At 47.0% G+C, this 24,372-nt stretch overlaps 1 protein-coding gene across 3 annotated transcripts in view; it reads left to right on the plus strand.

Moving 5' to 3' along the window:
• Positions 1-24,372, plus strand: part of LOC135385411 (uncharacterized) — a 144,533-nt gene that overhangs the window by 89,805 nt on the left and 30,356 nt on the right. For all 3 annotated transcript variants that reach the window (XM_064614713.1, XM_064614712.1, XM_064614711.1), the window contains 2 exons: positions 737-821; positions 16,615-16,875. In XM_064614713.1, the coding sequence (XP_064470783.1) occupies positions 737-821; positions 16,615-16,875 (346 nt within the window). The remainder of the gene's footprint in view (positions 1-736; positions 822-16,614; positions 16,876-24,372) is intronic.

The raw sequence follows: 24,372 nt of genomic DNA on the forward strand, positions 1-24,372 counted from the left end.
GTGCGCCACAATACCTTCTTGAATTGTTTTTCTTTGATTTTTAGACACTCTTTGCAAATCTTCGTCCAGCATAAAACAAATTGTCTTCAAACATGTGCCACAACAAAAATGTCCGCCGCCGGATCGCCGAGACCGCGAAGTTTTCACAGGCAGTAAACGATAGTAATATGTTCTTTCGACACAATATGGGCGTTGCTGAAGCGTCATCTGTGTGGTACAGGGCTGGACGAAAGTATACGGAAGACGCTCCTGCGCATTCCTTCCTCAGAGTGACACGCTGCCAGCGAATGCAGTCACCTGTTTGCAAGTCTGTACGTTAACATTCGCTGCTAGCGCTGGAAACTTCCGTAAACTTTTGTCCAGCACTGTACCGTCCGGTACGCATGTCAGGCCCAGTAAAAGGCCCGCGAGCCTCTAGACAAAACGCTCTGGACGCCAGGGAGTTGATGTTGATGTACCGTTCAATCTACGTCAATCGACTGGTTGGCCCAAGAATGCGAGGCGCACGCGTTCAAAGCTCGTCATCTGCGAGGCCGTCGTAAAACAGAAGTTTAACTTGTGACCACCCGTCCAAGTGCAGTAACGCGTGTCTGGCTGCTCTCCAGAATTCCTTCTCTGGTCCTTGGAGGGCGGATCGGGTATTGGGCGTTATATGGACATGGAGAGAATTGCTCACTTTCATGTGTCGCGAAAGTTCTTGTCCACCGAATGAATGCAAGTTGTCTGTCTGTTTTAGGAATGCTGAGACCGGAACGCGGTTCCCGAAGCTTGGAGAATGTGCTCACTTTCACTACGACCAGATGGACCTGGCCACGGTGCAGGTGAGAGCTCTACGTATAGTGTATTTACTCGAGCGTGAAGCGCGTCGTTGCAGGAGGACACGCAATGTTTTTCTTTTCTTTTTTTTGCGTGTGTGTGTGCGCGCGCCAGATGTTCATCGTAAATGCATCAAACGGAGTACATTTTGATCCGTCACGAATTCCGCAGGACTATAAAAGGTACACGCGTGTTTTTTTTTTTTTTTTTTTTTTTGTACGGATGTGTGTATCTTTTCCGTGCGCGCATTTGGTTACAGAGTCAGGTCTTGCGATTCGACACGTTCACATTCGTGTTCACCGCTTCTGTGGCGGACTGTACGTGCTCGCTCGAGCGTAACATTTGTTCAGCCAAACACTCTAGCTGCAACACTGGATCCTGCATTTATTAACCCGCGGTACGTTACCGACGACGTTACCAATGATCTTGAAACGGGGCTCCCCCATAAACTGTCACTTCTATAGCGAGAGTTCGTAACCCGGGATTTTGGCGTAATTTCATGTCTCGGAATTCCGGGATTTCGCGAGGCCAAAATACCAGGATTTCGGGGTAATGAAGTGCGGCTTTCTGGACAACGAATATCCGGTCGTACGAGTGAAAAGGAAAGAACGATGTCTTACCGACTTTTGGTTTCAAGCGGCCCTCCTCTGAAAATATCATTTGCAATCCGAAACCGCACAATCGTCATCGTCCACGACACATGACAATGGCCCTGCTCACTTACGTGAACCACGTCTTCCGATCTATAAAGCCACACAAAGTATTGCATAATCTCTCTCTCTCTCTCTGGAGGATTTCTCTTTCTAATTGTTCTTTTAATCTCCGCGAGTACGTATGTTCGAAGGTGAGAAGGAAAAAATGGAGACAGTCTTTTCAGAAAATTAGGCTGGGATGCTCCAGACCAGAACACAACAATTACTGTGGATGAATAAAAGCGGAGAAGAGCAAAACGCACCAGTCCCCAGAATGTTGCAGCGAAAGATCATTCATGAAATCATTGCTTTTAGCAGCCGGATTAGTATATAAGTGCTGAACGTCATGTCTTCTCGTGCACTGCTAACCGCGGGAAATATCCTGGGGCGCAGCCACAAGATATTCCGTTGCGGACGAGAAGAGGCACATTCCAACGGAAGTCGATATTCCTGCAGGATGCGAATGGTCAATATATTACGCGGCGAAACTTTTACCCGGTGAGCAGTGTCTGTGTGTTCTTCCGCTATACAGTGTTCCGCGGGGATGGCAGGGAACGCGCACTGTATCGCAATTCGTGATATAGCATGGATGTGCAGGTGGATACAGCCCTATACGGCATCCTCGGAATAGCTGCAAAAACATCCCGTCCCGGAATCCACATTTAGAAATCCAGAAATTTTGGGATTGTAAAAACGTCCCGGGATTCCGAACCCTACTTCTTGCCTGCTGCTTCATGTAGCCGTGTGAAACTTCATACTCCATTGAATGGGACGTGGTCTCCCCCATATTTGACCGCCATATTCGGATACTGTTCGGGTAACGATCCGTGGTGAACAAAGCAGCCAAATACAACAGGCTAGGGTCACTAAATAGGGGTGCTCTAGCCCTTAGAGACTGTCTAGACTACATAGTCACTAAATGCTCCTGATTTATTTTTATTTTTTTATTTTTTTCATATACTGCAGCCTCTGTGAGGCTATAGCAGGAGCAGGCATGCTTGGTTACAAAAGTCATTCACAGGTAATTCCCTTATAGCACCAGGTAACCTATTCCATTCATCAACTGTATGAGGAAAAAAACTATATTTAAAAACATCTGTACGTGAATGCATATAGCAACAATGTTCAATGGGTGTGAGTTCCGAAGACTAGACGGCCGTGCAAACGTAAAGTAAAGTTCATGGGGTATGTTAATCTGTTTATGAGCTATTAAATGCAAAAATTGCAAATCCTTTCAAGGGCACGCCTCTGCCGCAATGGAACCAGACCCAATGAACTCAATGCGGAAGATGGAGAAAACTGACTGTCGTAACGTTTCATAAGAAATCTAACTGCCTTACTTTGGATTGATTTGAATTTGAATCTACAACAGACAACAAAGCCCAGCAAAACAGTATAACTGCTCCGCAAACGATTCGTCCAATCATCAACATTAGTTCCCTTTTAACATGAGTCTCTCTTCACAAAAACGTATTCCACACATCATAGCCAGTTGCCTACTTATGTCGCGACGAAAAACATTTTTTTTATAGTTAGGAAAAAGTCCACTCCTATACAGGTCAACGCTGCCTTAAAAAATCTAAAGATATCTGTGATGGCTTAGACGGGGCGCATTACGCTTCCGGGTCAGGACGTACTGCTCCCTCGTGCTTCAAACCGTCGTTTGTACACAGATGAAGTTGCTCAAACACTCGTCGGGAACGACGTATACTTGAAGCGCATTTGCACGCTTTTAAAGCAAACGCGTAGAACATTCGCCTTAACAAAGCTCGTGAATCTACTTTCCCCGGTAGGTACGTCCGTGACTCTCGCGTTGTCTCGGAGCCAGGGCCGGCGATAGGGTAAGGCGACCGCCTTAGGCCCCGCGCACGACGCCCTCAACCAGGGATTACTAATAATAATAATAATTTGGGGGTTACGTCGCGAGCAACCAGGAATTACTTTTTTTTAAATATCAAGTATGCACTTAATCGCACGCGGGATGTTCGACTAAAACAGAAATGAGAGAAGAATGTGTTATGTGCCATTCCGTCGTGTGATGAGAGAAAGTCCAACTTTAAAAAAAAAATCCACCAACCCTGCAAGCTATACCGAGGACTTCGCACGCTTCTCTCCTGCTGCCATTTCCCGTACTGCGAAAATATCCCACTGCGAAAATCTTATCATTTCTTATCTTTTCATTTCTGCTAGTGTGAAACAGGCCCCGCGATGTGCATTTGCCTCAGGCCCTGCGCACCCCTAGCACCGGCCCTGCGCGGAGCATAGTTTTTGTTCAGCGATTTAATGGGGGAAGAGGTTGAACGCAGCGATACTTTTCCTCTCGTTTTGCTCGTTTGGTGAGAAGAAAACGAGACCCTCGTAGAGAGGTCATTGGTTATGAGGTCAGCGAACGAGCTTCGCTCAAGGGGCTCTGCAGGGCAGAGGTTACCGTGTCGCGACACGCGTTGGGTAGTCCCATGAGCCTGTCACTCGATTGGATTCGCTTTCGTTTTTTCGCTGCCCCCGTATTGTGTAGAGCGAATATTTTTGGACATTTACGTCACGATTACAGGGTTGCACAGTTACGGGCGTCACCGCACACGTCGCTACATCTTTTGTCCGCGTCTTCTGTACGTCACGGAAATGTTTCGTGATTCCTTGACGCATCGCGTGGAGTGAGGACGTTCGTGCCCAATCGTTGTACTGTTGGGGACGTGGTTTTCTAAAATCACCAGCCCGTGGCCGAGCAGTCCCCTATCGGCGATGTCACACACGAAGGAACTGTACCATTACAGTCTCCGAGGTAAGGCCACGCAGCGCCACCTATCGGGAGAGAGTACCATCGCATTCTCAGCGTCGTCTGCTAGGAAGAGCAGTCCAGCGCGGCCTCCCCTCGGGGATGGTATTTGTCTAGTTTCTTCGTCGCATCGCCGATAGGGGATCGCTCCGCCACGAGCTGGATATTTTAGACAACCGTGTCCACAACAGTACGCTGCCCCACACTGCCTGTTGCTGGTAAAAATGCCGTATGGAACGGTGGCGAGCTAAGGCGTCAGTCATTGTGGGAGCTTGTACGCACGTCTTTGCCAAGATGATGTTTCGCACGGCTGACGATCTTGCCAAGAGACAGCGAGTGTTGAAGCGCACTCAGAGATAAAAGACACAAGCCGCATGGCCGAGCGGATAAAAGTATCCACTCTTTGGTGGTAGCGAAGGTCGTGCTGAAGACTGGGAGGTGGTGGGTTCGAATCCTACCACCGGCTGTGCTGTCTGAGGTTTTCCGGCAGACTCCCCAGACGAATGTCGGCATAGCTCCTCCTAAAGTCGGCCCAGGACGCATACTAACCCCATTCCCCCCCCCCCCACTTCTGCCTGCTGTCTTTCTATTTGTCCACGTCCGTACACCGCTCACAGCCGCAGTTGCTTCGTGGCGCTATAATACGGAAGCAAAGAAATAGACGCCAGTCACGTGCTTTCTTACGATGCTTGGAGTGGCCGCTAAAAGTATTTTAGTTAGACACGATGAATAGGAAAGCTGGCTAACCTTTTCGGTGACTTCCTTCGTTATTATTTCAGTTAAATTCGGTACCAGTACCAACTACCCCGCTTTGTCCCTCTTGTGCTCAGTCACCGTTACTTGTACCTGAGACCCTGGTGATGCAATGGGACGGCGAGCTGGTGCTGACGTCGGCATGCTACTGAAACCTCATGTGAACGTTTTCGTACTTCACCTCAAAAGATAGCAGGTTCCGTCGAACAAAATTTTGTGAGTAACAAGGGGTGACGATGTAGTGCAGAGTCGTCCTCCCTCGATATGTTCGGGACGGCACCGGAACATACGAGTTGAGCCAGTTGGTAAGACAAGGATGAAGAGGGCGCGGAAAACACAGAAAACCTGCGTTTACCTTCTCTGTCGTTCTCCTGCGCCATTCGTTCTTTCGCCAGTTGAACCGGCGTGGTCATGCTGATGCGCGACAAACATATCCATCACGGCGATATGGGCGTTGAACCGCCTCACAGCGACTATCGCGTATCCACAGCTGCGCTCATTTCGCGTGGCTGCTTCCACCTGGAAAATCCAGATTTTCGATGGGGAATATAAAGTGCCCTCATCCATAGTCATCGCCTAACTGATGGGGCGGAAAACCCCCTCTCCGATGACCGTCTATAAACAGCGTGTGCCGTGTGTGTATCGTGCAAAGGACGCTCGATGCAAAATGGACGAGTCAACGAACTCTCACTTAATACGTGCACGCGAGCAGTTTCTCACTGAGCGAGAGAACATTTTGCCTGTTCCACTTCCGAGCGGCTTAGACAGGGTATTAGTGTGTGCGAGACCAAAGGTGTAACTATGCCTGAAGTGGCGTAATCTGCCCCGTCATTATACCTTCTCACTTAATTTTGTATCGTAAAGCGGTAGAGGTGCAATCTCAGAAGATTTATCTCTTCGATAGCCTGACCACTCAAGCACACCCGAAGCAGAGGTGTATGCAGAGGTAGGTGGCGGAGGTGTATCTCCGCCAGCAGAGAAATTAGTCCGCAGATTCAGAGTGGGCATATACGAGAAGGCGGCGGACAGGGAAGTCGAACGGCATGTTTTGTCATCGCGAATATTTTACGTGTTTGCTTTAAAAAGCATGTAAATGTGCTCATGTGCTCTCAGTACATCATATCCGACGGGTGTTTTCGCAGCATTATCGGTGTACAAGCAACAGGTCGATGGATGCGGGCGCACACTATGTTGTTGCTCGGAAGCGTTATGCCCCCGCTTAAGCCAATCGCGGACGTTTTGTGATTTGTGGGCGGAGTTGACTTGCACGAGTTATCCTTACCCGAAATATAAGTATGTGTCTGCAGTAATTATATTTGACAAATCCCCAACTGAATGCCACTCAGGTATTTGGAATAGCTCTGCAACTGATGTGTGTTTGGGTTGCTGTAGATTGGGCGAGTTACGTCTATAAATTATTGCGGATATGGAATAACGTAAGGTTTATTTCGTTTGTCCTTAGGTCCAGTTAGATTTGATGACGCCGTTATGCGTGGCTTTGCAACCTGCTGGCTTCATAACGCCATACTGCGGGATCTTTGAAGTTGAAGATCTAAAGGGGCCGGTTGTCGTTGATCCATAAGGCGCGACACACGAAAACCACGAACAAAGAGAGTCTTGTATCCGTTTTCTTACTCTGTTCATGGGTTTCGTGTGTCGCGCCTTATGGATCTTCGAAGTTGTCGGAGAATGCTTTTACGTATATTATTTCTGAAAGGGGGGGGGGAGAAAGAAAGCTTAGTTTTATGCCATTTTAGTTATATGCATATTTTTGCTGAAATTTTAGGCAACGAAACTAAACAACGTTTACAGCGAGGACAAAGAAACTTTTGTCAATTCTCCCTCCTCAAGTACCGCTTAGCTTGTGTACGTAGTATTTTTTATTGGCGCGGCCGCAAAAGATTCGAGCAATAATAAGTACGACTCGCGTACTTTCGGAGAACCATGCTTCATTCATAGTCAGTTACTTCTGTCGCAGTGGAAGTTACCCTTACTTCTAGCGCGGTCCCTTGCTTTTAGATTATATTTTGCTACCGTTGGATTATTCCAAATAGTAGATGGATCATCTCGATTGAACGGAGTAGGGAAAGCGGCGGTCAAGGAGCTTCCAGCCCTTCTGTTGTGTTCGGTCCAGGTTCAGCAAGGGATGGACGACGTTATGCGTGTCACTCCATGTTACAGCTTACATTATGCTCGTGGCTTCGCGAAAGTCATGACGAGAAAGACGTTTTAGTGGTGCCCTGCTTACTCCTTTCCTCACCAGCCCCGGTCTCGCCTACTCGACTTGTCTGTCGGCTGTCCCTTTTTTGGAACATTTCCTCTGACCACTTCCCACGTTGATCACAGCTTGAGAAGCAGGCAGAGCTTTTCCCCCTGAGCCCACGCCTTCCTTCTCCCGCCTGTGCGAAAGAAAGTGAACTTCACGGGTCAAGAAGCCGCTTCTAATTTGTGTGCCGCTTCAATGAGCGTACGGATGACTCCGTGGCTCTGCCTACGCTTCTTGAGCCTTATTATTTTTCATTGACCCAGTTACTCGTGGGTTGTCTGAGATTTTCTTTTTCGCCGTATTTTGATTTCCGGTACGGGCCTCTCATTGTAAGTCATAGACTGATCCTCCGAATCGTCACCCGGCTCCGCGGCGCTTGTTGGCATAAGCCCGACCTTGTGACATCCCGGCCTACAGAAGCACTCTTCAGTAAAAGGTTGCGTCACATCAGCCAGGAAAATGAAAAAAGAAAAAAAAAAAAGAAAAAAAAGCAGATATGAAACTTGTGCAGGGTGTTCCGTGTAACTTGAAGCAGACATTAACTCTTTCCTTATCGCCGCAAAAATAGCCATTTTTGGGTGGTTTCACAAATATATTTTTTGTGGCTGATATTATCGCTTCAAAATATGTTGATATACAGGAAAATGTAGCCAGATGAATGCCCTATCGAATTATGTAAGTTTCAGAAACAAAGCTATCCGTGTATTTCCAAACTTAATTTTGGAACACACACACACACACAAAAAAAAAAAAATATATATATATATATATATATGCGCAAACAATGAAGACACGCCTGTATCTTGAACAAAAGTATCAATTTACAAGTTCCAAAATATACAAAATGTGGCTAATTTCTTGTCAAGAATAATTAATATCTGCAAATATCAACACTCTGGATCAAGAAGTTCATGGGTTATGGAAAATAACTTCAACACCCACGTTGTTCATGTAACTGAGTGACAGAGTTCATTGAAGAAGTAAAACAGAAATGAACATCATAATTCCTGCAGAAAACATTAGTTTCATGGGCAACATTCCTGATCCTTTACCACGTACATTTTGCGATTTCGCCGCTTTTCTGTTCCTCCCGGTTAGTTTTCAGACGGGAAGGACAGCAATGGTGCAAATTATACATATTCACACATTCAGGAAAAAATCTGATTGTCTAACACCTTCGAGCCGTTATTTGCGTTCTAATAAACGAAATCGAACCCAAATATGCTTCAAATGCGGGTATTGCTCATTTGCGGAAGATGTTCGCCGCGGGAACGCGACGCCGCACCAAGATAAAATCTCCGCACTGCGTCCTTCGCGCAGACCCAACCTTATAAATCACCACCACAAGGAAAAGCTAAAAGTGAAAAACCAAACTCATTCTGTATTGTTTATAGTATCCAACAAATATAACCCCTTGTCCATATGTACTTTAGTGGCCAAGTAGCGCCCGTCGATCACCGGTGATCGACGCTCCATGGGCGCAGTAAGGAAAGTGTTAAAACCAGACTGTGCATTATACGCGGATGAAACCAACCGGATTTCGTATGGCAGTGCTCTTGTGTGAGTAAAGATATTTTTGTATTGCCCCTAATTAATTTATCGATATTCGATACGTAATTTTTAAGATATCGATTTCAGAGCCGCGAAAGAGTCAGCAAGTATCCTAGAGCGTCTTTTGGATCCTCCGCCAATCGCGAGTTCATTTTGCTATATAAAAAAAAAATAAACGGGAATTTGAAAAATACTACGTGACGATGTGGATCCGGGACTTTAGTCTGGGTCCTGGACATGGGTACGGGGAAGTATCTTCTGGGTCCTCGGCTCGATTCACACGATATCTTCTTAGCATAACACTTTCGTGCAAAGACCCGTTGAAGGTCGATCGACTCTTTTTATCGAGGGTAAGCCCGGAGAGAGCTGCGAAAATTGGAACACCTTTTAATTTTTTTACGGAACTCCGCATTTTTGTCATAGCCATTTAACTGTCTAGCGTTGTTATCTAACAGGGATAGAACGCGTTAGAAATATTCTGAAGTTCGGAAATGTTGCGTTTTACCACATCTTCAACCGTCAATTGCGCACTGAGGTGGTCCTGACAAAAATGTGAGACAAATTGCATTTGATAGTATGACCCTTGAACATTTCTGAAACAAAGTTTCATCGAAACACTTTTTATCTTGGTACGCTCTAAGAGAAAAAGGAGTAAAATGTAGAGTAATTACAGCTTCTAGTCCCCTAGACGACAATTGCTCCCCCATTCTGATCCGCTAACCCCGAAATTTACTCCCCAGGACTGCAAATACTCACTGACCTTCGCAAATGGTCTTCCGAATGCAACAGTCAACGTAAATATGTGCTCTTAGTCAATTTGATGGCATAATTAAGGCTGTATATTAGCCAACTTAGCAATTTGCAATTAGCCATCATTAGCAATTTTCTGCCCAGCGTGAAACAATAAGCACTCTTTCTTCGCAAATTAATTGCGCACTATGCATGTCGAAAGATTTGATATCACTTGACAGATCACGGTTGACGGTTTAATTCAAAGTAATTTCATTCATACACACGAATTATGTCCCTGGGACTCTTAGAACAGAGCGTATCCACACTTTGACATTCAATTAGTCCCGTGCATTTACCCCTTAACGGGACTAATCTTTGTGGCAATGCACTTTGTCTTCACAATTACTCCGTGCTTTCTTAGAGTGTAGCGAAAAAAAGAAAGAGGAAAAAAAAATTCTTAACTTGACCAGCCCCGCAATGTTGCTTCACCCCACGACGCTTCACCGTCGCTTCTGCCAAACACACACGGGAGCGGTGCAAACCGATTTGCGTTCTTCAGGAAAAAAATAAAAATAAAAAAGGAGCTTGTACAAATTAACGTTCCAAGCTTCAGATACTCACGAGAACGACCTTCTGCGGCGGCGAGGTACACACGGAGCACTGGGTCCAAGGATGTACCTCGGCCACAACGTGCGGTGGCGGGCTAGCGATAACCATAATATGTTTTCAGTCACGACGCTTACTAACACTGACTCTACGACGCCGAGCAATAAAGGGTGTGTCAAAATAAAGGGTGTGTCAAAGTAAAGGGTGTGCCATAAACAGGAAAAGCGCCACGACTTACCTCCCTTTTCGGCTAACCACCAAAGAAAACAGGAACAGAAGGGAAGACCATGTCCAATGTAACACCTCTGTCAGTTCGAGAAAACCGAATGGGGCATACGACATCAACAGAGGACAGTCTGAGTATTTTCGTGCCTCTTGGTACATTCAGTAGTGCCCACGGATGAATCACATCATTCCGTGCAAGTAAGCCAACCGACAACTTCTGTTCGAAATGATGAAGGTAATTGCGAAGAACTCAGTTAATTTTCGCCTGCGTTGCACTTTGGTGCGTAGCTAGCTCAGGAGGCCGGTGTCGCGACGTGCATTATGTGAAGAGCCTGGGTCTGGGCAACAGCTAGAGGGACTCGTGTCGTGTGTGTGTCCTGTCCCTCTAGTTGCATCCCAGATTCCGGCTTTTTACATCATGGAGTTTGTCCATCAACTGATCTACATCTAGGCCATACTATTTGATATTATAGGTGCAGACCCGTGGTAGCTGAAGTACATCCTTGGATCCAGTGCTTCTTGTGTGGTGCGCCGCCGCTGAAAGCTGTTCTTGTGAGAACTTGAAGATTGGGAGGGGGGGGGGGTTAATTTGTAGAAGCTTTTATTGCACCGAAGAACGCAAATCGGTTTAGACCGCTCCCGTGTGTGTTTGGAGGCAGCGGAGGCGATGCGTCGTGAGGTGAAGCAGACTTGCGGGGCAACGCCGGACGGGTGCGGGGCTGGTCAAATTTTTAAAAAAATATATTTTTTTCGCTACCAAGACAAACAGTGTTCTGATGAAACTTTGTAAAAGAAATGTTCAAGGGCCAAATCAAATTTGTCTCATATTTTTATCGGGACCACTTAAGTGCGCAATTGAAGGCTGAATATGTCGTAAAACGCAATATTTCCGAACTTCAGATTTTTTTTTTTTTTTTTTCGGCGTACGCTTCCAGTTCTTTGTGCCTCAAAACATTTTTAGCGCGTTCTAACCCTCCTAGGCCGCAGCGCCAATCTTAAATGGCTTCGATAGAGTTGCAGAGTTCCGTAAAAAAATTCTAAAAGTGCTCGAGTTTTCTCCGAACATAAACCATCGACAAAGAGTCGACGAACTTCCAACTGATCTTGGCACGAAAGTGATATGCTTTGCAGTCACACAGAAGAGATACGGTTTAAATTTTCGAAAAAGCTGTTTTGAATTTTTCGCCTGTTAGGTTATAAGTACCATCGCAAATATTCACGAGGCGGCCACCGAGCGAAAAACTTTTTTCCATCAAAAATAGACCTGGATTGTATTGGCTGCACCATTCGTTCGAAAGAAATCTGGGATGGTCCAGCCAAACGTCTGGGACGTTTGGCACGGAATGACCCAGTTTCTTGTCCGGGGTTTTCGTCGTGGATGGTTTTTTGCTCAACCTTCCGGTACCTGTTATCCTTCTTTCCAGCCACCCCCTTTCTGTGCGCTATTGGATTTCTATCCCGAGATTATACGCTGGACAGATATCCACTTTATACCGCTTGCACTACTATGTATACTTTAGTGCCGTCTAACAACATATCACATGACGAGGAAGGAGTTTCCTACCAAAATATCACTTGCAACCAGTAATACCTTTTGAGAGTTTCGCCGGTCTAAATTTAGCCCGCTGTAAAAGCTGGCGTCAGACGAATTTGTACGAGAATCTAGCTTTAAGATGGCTATGACCTTCTCCACCTTTCCTTCATTGGGAATCGTAAAGTTCTGTTCAGTTCAGGATTAAACGCGGCATTCTCAGAAGGCAAACGTCAAAAATAATGTTGACCCATCTCTACGCTTCCCGCGAGGAAATCCTTTGCGTTTTCCCACCGCGAGTTTGACTGACAAAGATCACGTATACGTACTCGTTAGAGAGAAGGTGAGCTTTCTTGCATGTTGCACACGCTGGCGATTGAGGAGCGGATGATGATGGTGTGGCACGCCACTCAAAATCGAATATTTTTCTTCTTCTTCTTCTCCTCTCGTTTCTTTTTTCTTTTTCTTTTTTAAACCAGGAAGCGTCCGTCCCGCAAAACGGTAGAAAGGTGGATTCCGGGTTTTCCTGACGCTCCGAAAATAATATAGCGTCAACGTTCTTCTCCTTGTTTCTCTTCCGTGCTCGGCTGAATCGTGGTTTGTTTAGGCTTTGGGAGCGATTCGTGCTCTACTTTGAAAGGGCTCTGCCATCGTTTTAGCAGAAGCGAAGAAACGAAAGAAGGACCTCTGGCACCTGTTGACAACGAAAGAGTGTGTGTGGAAAGTTTACGGAAAGTTTATGCAGAACTACGTTCTCGAACTTTTGATTCATCGTTGTAGGTCATGAAGGCGATTGAAACGCGGAAGCAACTATTGTAAATGCAACTGTAACGTAAAATTAGCGAAATTAAAGCTTAGTGCGCATCCACACACGGGCCGCAAGAGTCGCTGTCTCTTTTCCACCGATGCGAAACCAGTGTTTTGCTTGTTTAGGACGGTTAAGAGCTAAAAAAATTGCAATAAAAAATCAACAATGAGCTGCAAAATTCCTTACATGTAAAATTCCAACAATCGCATGCTGACGAGAGTAAGCGAGGAAGAGGAAAATTGGGGGTGGGGGACAGTTAACATCACTCTCGTGACGTTAATTACTGTTATGACACGATGACTTTGACTGTAAGTTACAGCAATACTTGCAGTTCTGAAACAGCTATCTGGAAAACAAGGAAAACCTCAAACGACACTGCCGGTGCCGGGATTCGAACCTAATACCTCCCAGTCTTCAGCGTGATTTTGGAGCTACCGCTGCTGGTACTTGAAACGTTGTCTCTTTTGTCAGACTTCTTCGGCGAATGCTTCATGACCCGCAGGACGGTCTGTGCGGCCAACAAAGACGAGGTACCCCGGGCCGAACCATACACAATCTAATTACGGAGCGCAAATAACGATAACGAGTCACGTGGGCAGTTGTTGCAGCCCCTCGCCCGTGGTTAAGCGTTCCCTAGACACAGAGACCCAATTTATACCGTCCCACCCTCATCACCCGTTATGATTCGTGACTCTCTACACAATGGGACGCAGCGTATGCGTGGCTGAAGTTGTAAGGCCCGCAGCCGGCGAATTAGCGAAACAAGCATGGACCACGCATCGGAAAGCGAAGGAGGCAACTTAGTCCACTGTCGCACGGGCGTTTTGATGGTTCTTGAAATGCTGCCATACGGCCACTGTGAATTACTGTTGATTCGGATGGTCCTCGACTTCATTGAATTTCGTGAAACGCCGTTTTTTTCAAGGACCCTTAAAAACTGCCGCTGGGCTGGCGTGTGTAATGAACAATTTAAACACTTAAAATAGCGAAATCGTTTTTTCCCTTACATTTTCCGTCACTCTAGACCACGACCTACTAGATCATAGCGACCATGTCACATGCACCACTATCTTTCCAGGGCCGCATTTGAAGGCTAGCGGTGGCGCTACTCATCGACCCGTTTATTGCTTCCGCACTTGCCATAATACGTTGCACTTCAGCTTACCTCATGATTTTTGTGGAAGCCATGCACGTCCCACGGGAGATGCGTTCTTGATAAAGTCGTTAATTGATTAGCATCACAATTGTACCAGTTTTCGTGGGAACTGTTACTGTCGTCTGCCGCGGCCGTATGTCCGCTTCGGCAGGTTCAAAATTCAAATTTCCATTACCCAATCATGATGGAGATGGCTCTTGCGAGCCGATGCGTAGCGTCCCTAGCGGATAGCGCGGAAGGGGCCTGCATATGAGTTTCCGATCATGACCTGGTCACTATAGTAGGTCGTGCTCCAGACTTTTGTACGCTAAAGCTTGCAGACAGCAAACGGACGCGCGTAGAGCCATCCGGCATGAAACGCGTCAACTAGAGCTCAAGGAGCACTGGATCGGCCCGTGTAGCAGCGGGACAGCGTCAGTCGTTCTCGAAATGTTCAATGGCCATTGCCTCAAACGATGATTCCAATACCCGTGTGACGGCCGTATTATTAGCACGAGCGAGCTGTCGTCTGAACGCAAAGACAAAGGCTGTGGAACAGTTGGATGTAACGGACACACGTGGCTAGACTCAATGTGATGGCCGTTTGAAAGTAGCCGCTTGTTTACGGCGACAGAGCAACGTGCGTCTCGAATATCTCGTCAGTCTTTTCGACTGAATGCGCATGTACGATGTTCTTTGGAAAATTGAGAAATTGTTGAGCGCCTCGAGGAGCGTGGATTCTCCATTGTATCTGCATGTCGGTTACGGGTGCTGCTGTCCTAACTAATATGTGATTGATATTCGGGTCCACTCGTGTCTGAATAAACAACATGCACTCTGAAACGAAGAGATATCCACTCGTTTTACACGTTCTTCCAGCGTCGCCGACAGGCATTATAGCAGGAGGAACCGACATAACATAAAATAACTATAATACAATATATGAATACACGTAAGGAGCGCACTTTTTCTCTGCAAATCGTTAAGCATGATGTTGGCGAAAAAACATCAATCCATGCAACACCCGATGCATCGGATGCACGCTTTGTACTTCTGACATATTGAGCAGGATTGCATCACACGCGAAAGCACGATGGATCGGATGGTGTAGTTAAAGAATAATATACATCAAGAGCAGCTGACAGGTAACTAGAATGAAGAGTACAATACAACACTATATGTAGCAAAAGCAACTGAGTCATAATTGCAACATAACCTTACATTTCGAAGAGGAGCCAGAAGTCATGCTCATTGCGCGTCATCACTAAAAAAGAAAAAGTAAAAACGTAAACAAAAATGAAGGTAAATAAGGGTTGAGAAACCGGTTACTGCGTTATGCCCGATTCGTATGTGCTGTTCTAATCACCGTGCTTCGTACAGTGCGTGTCTACGGCGTGTAGCCTACTCATTCAAGACGTTGATGCACAAGCTGGTAGCTGATAGCAGTGTTGCGTAAAGACATTGACCACTGAATCGGGTCGCTAGGTTTGGGAAATGTTAAATTCGGTGTCAGTTGTTACGGTCGACTGACCTCCAAGGGCGTTCTGTGCCGTGACTAGGAGTACGATTTCACTGCGTCAATTATGTACGATCACCGTGTGACACGCGTGTATTTCGGCAACAACGCCAGGTTGTCCCCCTATCGATCTATAAACCATCGACGTCAAAACGGGGCTATACGTGTTTCTTCCTTTGCTACTTCGAAACGATTTAACTTCGACTAAAACTGAGTTTGGGATGATTTCTGTCACTAATACTAGGGCTTGTATAAGTTACTTACAAAAGTATTTCAGTTGCTGAGTGCTGGGCAAAAATAACCGAGCAGACTACTAAGTGCTCATAAAAAGAACTCGTTTCTTTCAAGATACGGCCATTTTACAATTTGTGAGATTTACTGCCAAACGAATACAAACACAGTGGAGATATAAAAGCGGACACTCGTTCGGATACTCTGTTTTCCCGCGATATCTTCTTAGTTCACGTTCTCCTCCACGTACATTTCGTCCGATAATGTCGCTCACGCGGATATCCGATACTGTGCTCGGAGGAGGAAGAGTCACATAAAACGAACGTAAGTCACCTTGAACCGCATATATTGTTTTAATCAGCTGTTCATTTCAGTTATTAACATTTATAGTTGTCTTCGCTCGCCATGACTCGGAAACCGCGCGTTTTATGACGTACCACGTTGCGGTCCAATTAGATCACGAAGCGAGGGCAAGCCCATGGCCGGATGGGCTCAGTATACATACAAAACACGTTAATCCGGTATGCGAAGCGCGGTTGACGATATGACTTGGCGTTTGTGAGGATCACAACTGAGGCCATACACGTGTAGTAAGTATATAGTTTGTATCACGTGTGAGGATGATCGCGTTCTTGATGTCCATGCAATTTTCTCGTTCCTTTGTCTTTTGGTCGGGGACTCGCACGCCCGGGGCCGGCTTCACTGTGTGCGCGTCATTTGCCGCAGACCCAGGCCCAGAAACGAGACCCAGGCGAAACTCCCATACAGGCACAGCCTTTGCACGAGCCTGGGTCATTTCCTAGTCTCGGTGCGCCCAGAAGTTATGCTCTTATGTCTTTGTTGTCAGACATGCGTGCACTTATTCACATTTTCTGCGCCACAGTAACAATGAACTTGGCTCTGTGTAGACTGATGAGCGTTCTTTGTCCTGGGCGATTGGGAGTGCATTTGACGAACACTTTATTCTCCCTCGTAGATGTCTCTGGTGGAACGGAGCAAGACTCACGAAGAAGCGGACAAGGAAAACCACCGACAGACGTCCGAAGAGGGTGGTGGTGGCATGTGTTGTGGGTGGACGGTACAGGTGACGAGCGGAGACCGATGCTGGACATTAAGACGCACTTACGACAATTTCCGGCTACTCGACCAGCAGTTGCACCGATGTGTATACGACCGACAGTTCTCCAAGCTACCGGAACTGCCTCAGGAACCTCCTGTCGGGGACGTCCACGATGAGGTAGGTCCCTTTTAACGGATCGCTCGCGGGAGGAGTTCAGGACTGAATGGACATTTAGACTGTATTCTTCGTGTGCTCTCGTGGGCTATATTGAATATGTAGAAACCGAAATGAAAACCGCTTTCGGTTCAAGTTCTGGTGCCACGGCATGAGGCCATGGTGTAAGCACGACCGTGACGTCTAGTATCTGAATGTGATTTCTTGTTGAAAGGCAAGGAACACCTTTCCTGTTCATTGTGGCAGGTGGAGCAGCGGTGACCCATTAACGGTAGAAAAGTTGCGTCTCTTACGCAAGACACTCGTTGCTTCCTTTGTGTGTACTTGCATGAGTGGGGTAGCTACTCTACTCTCCGCAAGAGCGGTGAGTTTTACAGCAAAAAACAACAACAACTTTATTTTCGACCTTGGAGAGTGGGGAGTTTCATCGCCACAGGCGATACTCTACCCCATTGCTGGATGTAATGGGGGGGAATAAAATAACGAGCCCCTTCACAATAACGATCGAAGTCCGATGGTGTCCAGAAATGTCAGAAGAGCTTTGAGCGCAGAGCGTTGCTGGGCTGGATTGGGCCAGGGACCAAGCAATTTCGATAGGGAGAAAGGGCGAGAGTCCAGCTGACGAAGAGACTCGGAGAGTGTGGTTCGGGAAGGTTCGCAGTGAGGGCAATGAAGAAGAATGTGCTCCAGATCCTCAAGAGCACCACAGTGGCAGCAGGTGGGAGAGTCAACTTGTCTCAAGCGGTAACGCCACTTAGCTGTAAAGGCCACATCGAGGCGCATTCGGTGGATTAATGCAGCATCTTGACGAGAGGTGTTTCGTGGCATGCCACGGAAGGCATTCACAGTCTTGGCATTCACATCTTGGAAGTTTCAATTAGGAAATTAGAAATGGGAATCTAGGAACTCTCTCAAAACGTTTCCCCATTAAAGGGACGGTCCCATCCGGAAACCCATCTATGAAACCGATACCGCTATGTTCGGCATCGGCCGACAGTCTAATTTTATTGTACGAAAAGTGCTTAGATATTAAACAAACGAATTTTAGAGATCAGCGCTGCTTCCGCGGCTGCAGAAGCTCGGGTGGCGTGACGTCACTCCCTAACTATTAGAGTGAGAGGGCAGCGCCCTGAGGAGAAAGGCGCCGTCCAGACGGCCGTGGCATTTTTCAAAAGAGGGAATTCCTACGTACTCTGAACGTCCGGCGTCTGCTCCTGTCACGTATTTCGTCGAATAACAGTCAAACTACACCACTATTTCCCGTGGGATTTTGGGATACCGTGGTCAGTGGCCCAAGAAGAATAAAATAACACTATAGATCCGAAATCGACTGGAACGGACGCGAGCGTCCTTTTAAATTGCGCCATCGTGAGGTGTCCCAATTACTTAAAAATTGCGAGTTATGAGAACGGGGCAACGGCAGCAAAACCTGTGCACCGCATTTGTACTGGGGCTCTGAAGGAATGTTATCGATACTTCCTGGAGGCAATACCGTCACTTCGTAGCGCACCGTCTGGAGCTTCGCGACGATCCTCCTCACTTGTTTCGTCTGTGTGTCCTATCTGCGCCGGTATGTTCTCTAATGATCCTCCTGAAATTCGCCGCCGTGCGAACCAAGTTATAATTTGGCAGTAGCGTCAATTTACTTCTCCACGTTGGGTTACGGTCGGCGGCACCTACCGCTAGGCACCGCCCGTGTACACCAACAACCGACCAACCCAGATGGGAAACGGTCGCGTGGCCCCTCGAAGGGAAAGCTGCAGCTCCGCGACCCAGCTTTGCACAAAAGCCTCTCGGCGCCTGTTCTTTTTATTTTTATTTTTTTTACCTTACAAAATAACAGTTTCTCTTTCATCGCAAGACGTGATTTGCCTTATGGCGGAGGTAATGGTCGCCAACATAGCATTCAGTTTCTGCTGTGGAGCTTAGGTACAGGCAGACCGTTCCTTTCTTTTGCTAGCGAATAGAAAAGAAAACTTGTTGTTTTCGTTTCCTCGTTCAGGGTGTCTCAAATTGGCCTCCATTATACAGAATAAGAGCATTATTTCGTAATGGGAGACGCCGTAGTACAAAAAAAAAAAAAAAAAAGAAGAAGAAAAGCTGGAGGGAGAGGGGAGGAGCGGCAGGCGATCAGGTAGGTGCAACACTAAAAATAGTGTACGGGTGAAGCGAATCCCCGACAAAACTTGGCTGCTGGGTTTCAATAGATCCCTCCGGTAGCTACACCTGTATGCCTTTCATTGTGCGTTCCAGTTCCCTGAGGATTTATGTACCAATTCCATAATAATACGCTGTCCGCGTTAAACCGTTGAAACGCCTGCAGAGCGAAAGAAAAGAGTGTAGCGGGAGCCGAGACGTTTTTATCTGTTTCTGATTTTGTTATACGCGCCGTGCATATCCTCGGTTGACGTTGTTCCCAAATTGGTGTTTCCTTGTCTGCTTACAAAACCACCCACATAAATGGCAATTCATTGGAAACCATCCTCAATATTGGGCTTGCCATCGTTTTTGGGATCGCAACGTTTCAAGGGCACAAGTTTCTCAAGGTTTTCAAAGATGGAAAATGAACACGCGAAGGAGTACACAAACACGGATTCTGTCTTGCAGTCGTGTCTGACACATTAGCGAGTTTTGTATGGGTACGATGTAAAAGTACAGATATTGCGTTAACAACGACGTAACCGCAGCAGATGCACAACGTTATAAGCGCATACTTCTGGTATCGTGAACTACTTTAGTTCAGCCTTCAGCAAACGTAGCAGTGCATCCGAATTAGTTCGTAAACTTGGGGCTGTGTGAGTATTGTTTCCTAAATTTCTGCGCGTTTTATCGGATACACATGAAACTATGTGCACCTACGGCAGAAGAGTAAGTCAAATAATAACGCTATAGACATCCACAAGCCGAAAATATATTTGCATGCAAGGTGGTTGGGATGGCTCCGATGTCAGACTCTTGTGAAACATTATACAGCGTGCTTATTCTGTTATTTATCCGCCCTGCTGTTGCTGCACACGACAACTGTAAACGAGAGGTGTACCCCTACTCCGCAGAAGAAACTGAACATACGAAAAAGGTTAAACCCCCATGAAGGAAGGCGTCTTGCTTGGTCTGCTCCCCCATATAGTCCTCATATTTTGACACCACTTCAGCCTGTCCCTGACGTCATCGCCGGCTCCTCGTCATAACCCCTACCTCCCCTCTGGTGCGGTGTCCCCCCTACTGCCGCCCCTCGTCCTTTTGAAAAAGGCACATATATTTTCTCCTCCTCACCCGTGAAATGGCGGCCTTCTTTCCGACCCACATCTGCGGAGCGTTGCCGCGATGTTCCTCCCCTCCTCCTCCTCTCTCTAATCTCTTTCCGCTCCCATCTGTAGCGAAGAAAGTCTACCCCACGGCTCTTTCGAAGAGACGGTATGAGAGAACATCAGGGAATACACGTGGGCGCTCGCAAGTCGCGTCCAGCTATGGTCGTGGGCCGTTGCCTTGCTCCATGTGAAGGTCGGTCGGGATCCTGGCCCTGAAGACTGGGACGTGATACACCCATGAAGGCTTTCGTGCGGCCTCTGTGCGAAGCATTGTGCTCAGTGCCTTTTCGGTATATTCTGATGTCGGAGTGCATCGACTCGGCTGCATCTACTGTTGGTTGTAGTGTTCGTTGGATTACGCAGGAGCACGACGCGAGCTTTCAGGTTACTCTCGAAGAACTGATGAGTGAAGTTGTTGTGGGCTGTGGTGTAACGTGGCTGACATGTGCTGGATAACACGTGCACGTCCCTCACGAACTCCGACAATGCCTGTCTTTGTGAACGTTCGTTCGGAGACAAGCTCGGATGGATGTGAAGTTTGATGTGACTTTCACGGATACACTTCGTACGGAGCACAGCATTGCAGAGGTTTGCACCCCACGACATTGTTGCTCGGGTAGGTATTTCATGAGAGGATTCGACAGAGATTCTGTTCTGGCTTGGGAATTTGGGACGTGGCGTGCTCTGGGGGTCTTGCTGATCGCATGGTGGCATCCTGCTTGTTGCGAAAGTGTCCTCGTGCACATTCATTGACCAGAGGAGTAACAACAACAACTTTATTTTGAAATGATGAATGGGGAGTTTCATTGCCACGGGCGATACTGTACCCCAGTGCTGATGTGGGGAGTGAAATAATGAGCCCGTTCACAAAGGGTCGAAGTTCTATGGTGTCCAAGAAGGTCAAAGGAGCCTTGAGGGCAGAGCACTGGTGAGCTTGATTTGGCCAGGGCCCAAGCAATTTTGAGAGACAAAGGAGGCGAGAGTCCAGCTGATTAAGATACCCGGAGAGTGCCGTTCGGGAAGGTTGGTAGTGTGGGCAATGAAGAAGAATGTGCTCTAGATATTGCAGAGCGCCGCAGTGACAGCATCTAGGAGAGTCAACGTGTCTCAAGCGGTAACGCCACCGCGCGTTAAAAGCCACATCTAGTCGCGTCCGATGAATTCGTGCAGACCATGCAGAGGAGCAGAACCGCTGAATGACGCTGAATATGGAAGCTGAATGCAAGCAAGCTGATTCGAATAAGGTAACATTTCCTCGCGTTTGAGGGAAGACTGAAGGAACTGTTACCTTATTTGAAAGTCGTCGAAGGCGACAACGGTGCTGCTGCTGCGGGGAAGGCTCTCTTCGTGCATTGTACTAATGTCTGCTTTTTATACGCGCGCTACTTGTGTGTGTGCGCGCTGAGTTTCCCTTTCGGGGTGACAGTTGAAGGACGACAGTCTGTAGTATTCAAAGTGCACGTTCTCCACCATCAGGCTGAACCACATGTGTGGAATAGATAGTGTTCTTAGAAATGAAAACTTTTTACAGCCTAGCATGCGGGAAATGGCGTCGCAATCCTTGCGGGGGTATCATGCTGGATCGCCCACAATCCCTTCCTTTGATGCGCTTCGCGACCTTGGTCTGAAGTGCGGATGTCTGCAGGGCGTTTCTTGCACTCTTCCTTCCTTCTTTTCTTTTTGATTCGAGACGTCTACATCGACCGCTGAAATGAAACGTGGCTCCACGAGCCCCGCTGTGATAACATCGTTTGGCTGCTGCGGACGTCAGCAGGCTCGCGATGAAAGACCCTTATGTCTGTGTCATTGAAGATCGAACTAGACTCAGATGGACGATATTGGAGATCACAAAGTCGCGTTTGAGTGCGAGTGTTGAACAAAGATATGTTCGATGCCGTCGCCGAAGAGCTCAAGCGTGCGTCTATGCTCGGGCTGCTGAATAGTTTCTGCTGTCGAGGTTTTCGACTCACTGTCGTCTTTACCGAGTAATGGAAGACGAAAATGTCCTAATCAATTGTCAGAATGCATTTCCAGACGCCATTTAGACGAAGAAAATTGGTGAAAATGCGAAGTCTGTGTGTGTAGTTTTGAACTCTTGTAACGTGTAAAGTTTGTTTTGCGGTAAACACCCGCTATTCCTTTACAATGCAGTTATCGTCTCGCGACAGCCGGTGATGAAGAAAATGTCCGTTTAGTTTTCGCGACTGTTTTTGCACGCGATTCTTTGACCGAGAAGCGCATTGCAGCGAGCAAGTTGGGTGTCATCCGCAAGGTTCATTGCGCAATATGTAACGGAAGTGGAGGTGTCGTCTGTGTTTCCTCGTGCGCCATGAACTTTGCGGATGTTTTGATATGTTCGTCATATATGCCGATTATGCTTCTCTATTCTTAGTGCGTTGCGCGCAAGGCAGTGAAGGCTATTCTTGAGATGTAATCATTGACGAGTACTGTGGACGTATAATTAGCTGTCCTTATAAGCCGTATGCTTTTCACTATAGGATATACATTATTCGCGTCTTTGTTCTTCCATTGTTCAGCTCACTCGCTTCGTGATCACCACACGAGGGTAGACGATTAATTGGACGGCCTCATTAAGTCGGAGTAGGCGAGTAGAGCTATATAGGTGTTTTCACCTTTGACCAAGGATGTGTCGATTGATTCTTGACCTCTTCGACCGCTTTCTGGCAAGCAACACTGGTGTTGCTCAGTTTGTTTTTTGCTCGATGTGACCTCCTCTGCTTTGTCTGAACGCTACCGTTCAGGGTTAAGAGGGGATACGACCTCCGGCGGCCCCATGTATTCTCTATATGCGAAACAGTGCGATTTTTTGCAGCTAATACTGAACCGATTTGGACAAAAATTGCCTTGTTCGATAGATTTTCGAATTTCGAACAATTCGTATTGGAGACATTTGCAATTTTCTTTTGCAAAAGTTTCTACAAACCTTACGAAAGCTGCAAAAAGTTCGTAAGTTAGGTCTAGGCTCTGCTCGGAATCGTTGTTTCGCCGAATCTTCGTGTCGCCCGAGTTAATGAATTCATTCGTTACACATTGAATCATTGCCCGCGGTTATTGATAGCATGTTTTTCGCATTTCATTGCGCTTGGAACTTCGCGACCCCGTATCCCGGGAACGAGTGCACGAAACAGCTTCGTTCCGAGTAATCATGGTTGTGACCCCGTCGAGCGTACGTTGAGTGACGTTGGCGGACGTTTTTGTCACACGGGTGGGGGAACCCTCTATTTTGAAACGGTCACGTGCTACCAGGAACCGCTGGGAAGAGGGGTAAGAGACGGTGACGTTACAGAGCCCTTTTATCCTCGCGACAGCCAAAGGGAAAAGAGCGTTTTTTTTTAAAAAAAAGTCTTCTAATGCAGAATATGTCGTTTTCCACCTCTATGCAATTTGGGAGCGCTATCCGTCAGCTTCCTCCTCCTTGCCCCGAACAGACGCGCTCGAGAAACGTACGAGTTTTTACTTAGTTTTTCCAGTCGTCTTCAGAATCCCCGAGGCGATTGGCGATGTTGCAAGAAGCGCTGTTGTTGGAGGACAATGACATATGGCTCTGTCTCTTTGATGAGAGACATCGAGATGGTGTTGACAGGACACAACAGGGAATGCTCCTTGTGAGCAGCGTACCCAAGACATTGCGCATCATCACGTGTGCCAATGGGGGGGTTTTACCTGTAGAAGGCGTGGGTGAATGAATGCTCCCCTTTGGGGTAGTGGCTACGAGGCACCAAACACATATGTGTAGTGTTTTACTATCTAACGCGATTTTCTGCTTTATAATTAAGGCCCTGCGTTATGGGGTAACACCCCTTTTTACCCCCGATATGCATCATCATCATCACTTAGGGTAAAACCCGAAAAAACCCGCAAACGAACTTTGCAAAGTGCCAATTCAGCCACCATTAAGAGCACTGGAGAACACTAAGCATTTGACATTCAGCACAGCTCTTCCGCATCTTACGTCCAGCGTTGGGGGTAACTCGTTACTGTAACTAAGCTACTTTTTTCGGTAACTTTTAATTTAGCTCCAGTAACTTCTTGAGGAACTCGTTCATATTTTAGTTAACTTTGTCAAAGTAACTTGGAGAAAGTTCCAAGTTCCTTCTGTTCGATTCTCATGGCGAGCTGCGTCCCTAGCCCTTCCCTAGTCCCTAGTGACTTCAGACGCCAGTGATACGTG

Source organism: Ornithodoros turicata, chromosome 2 (genome assembly GCF_037126465.1).
Source record: "Ornithodoros turicata isolate Travis chromosome 2, ASM3712646v1, whole genome shotgun sequence".
Taxonomy (NCBI): domain Eukaryota; kingdom Metazoa; phylum Arthropoda; class Arachnida; order Ixodida; family Argasidae; genus Ornithodoros; species Ornithodoros turicata.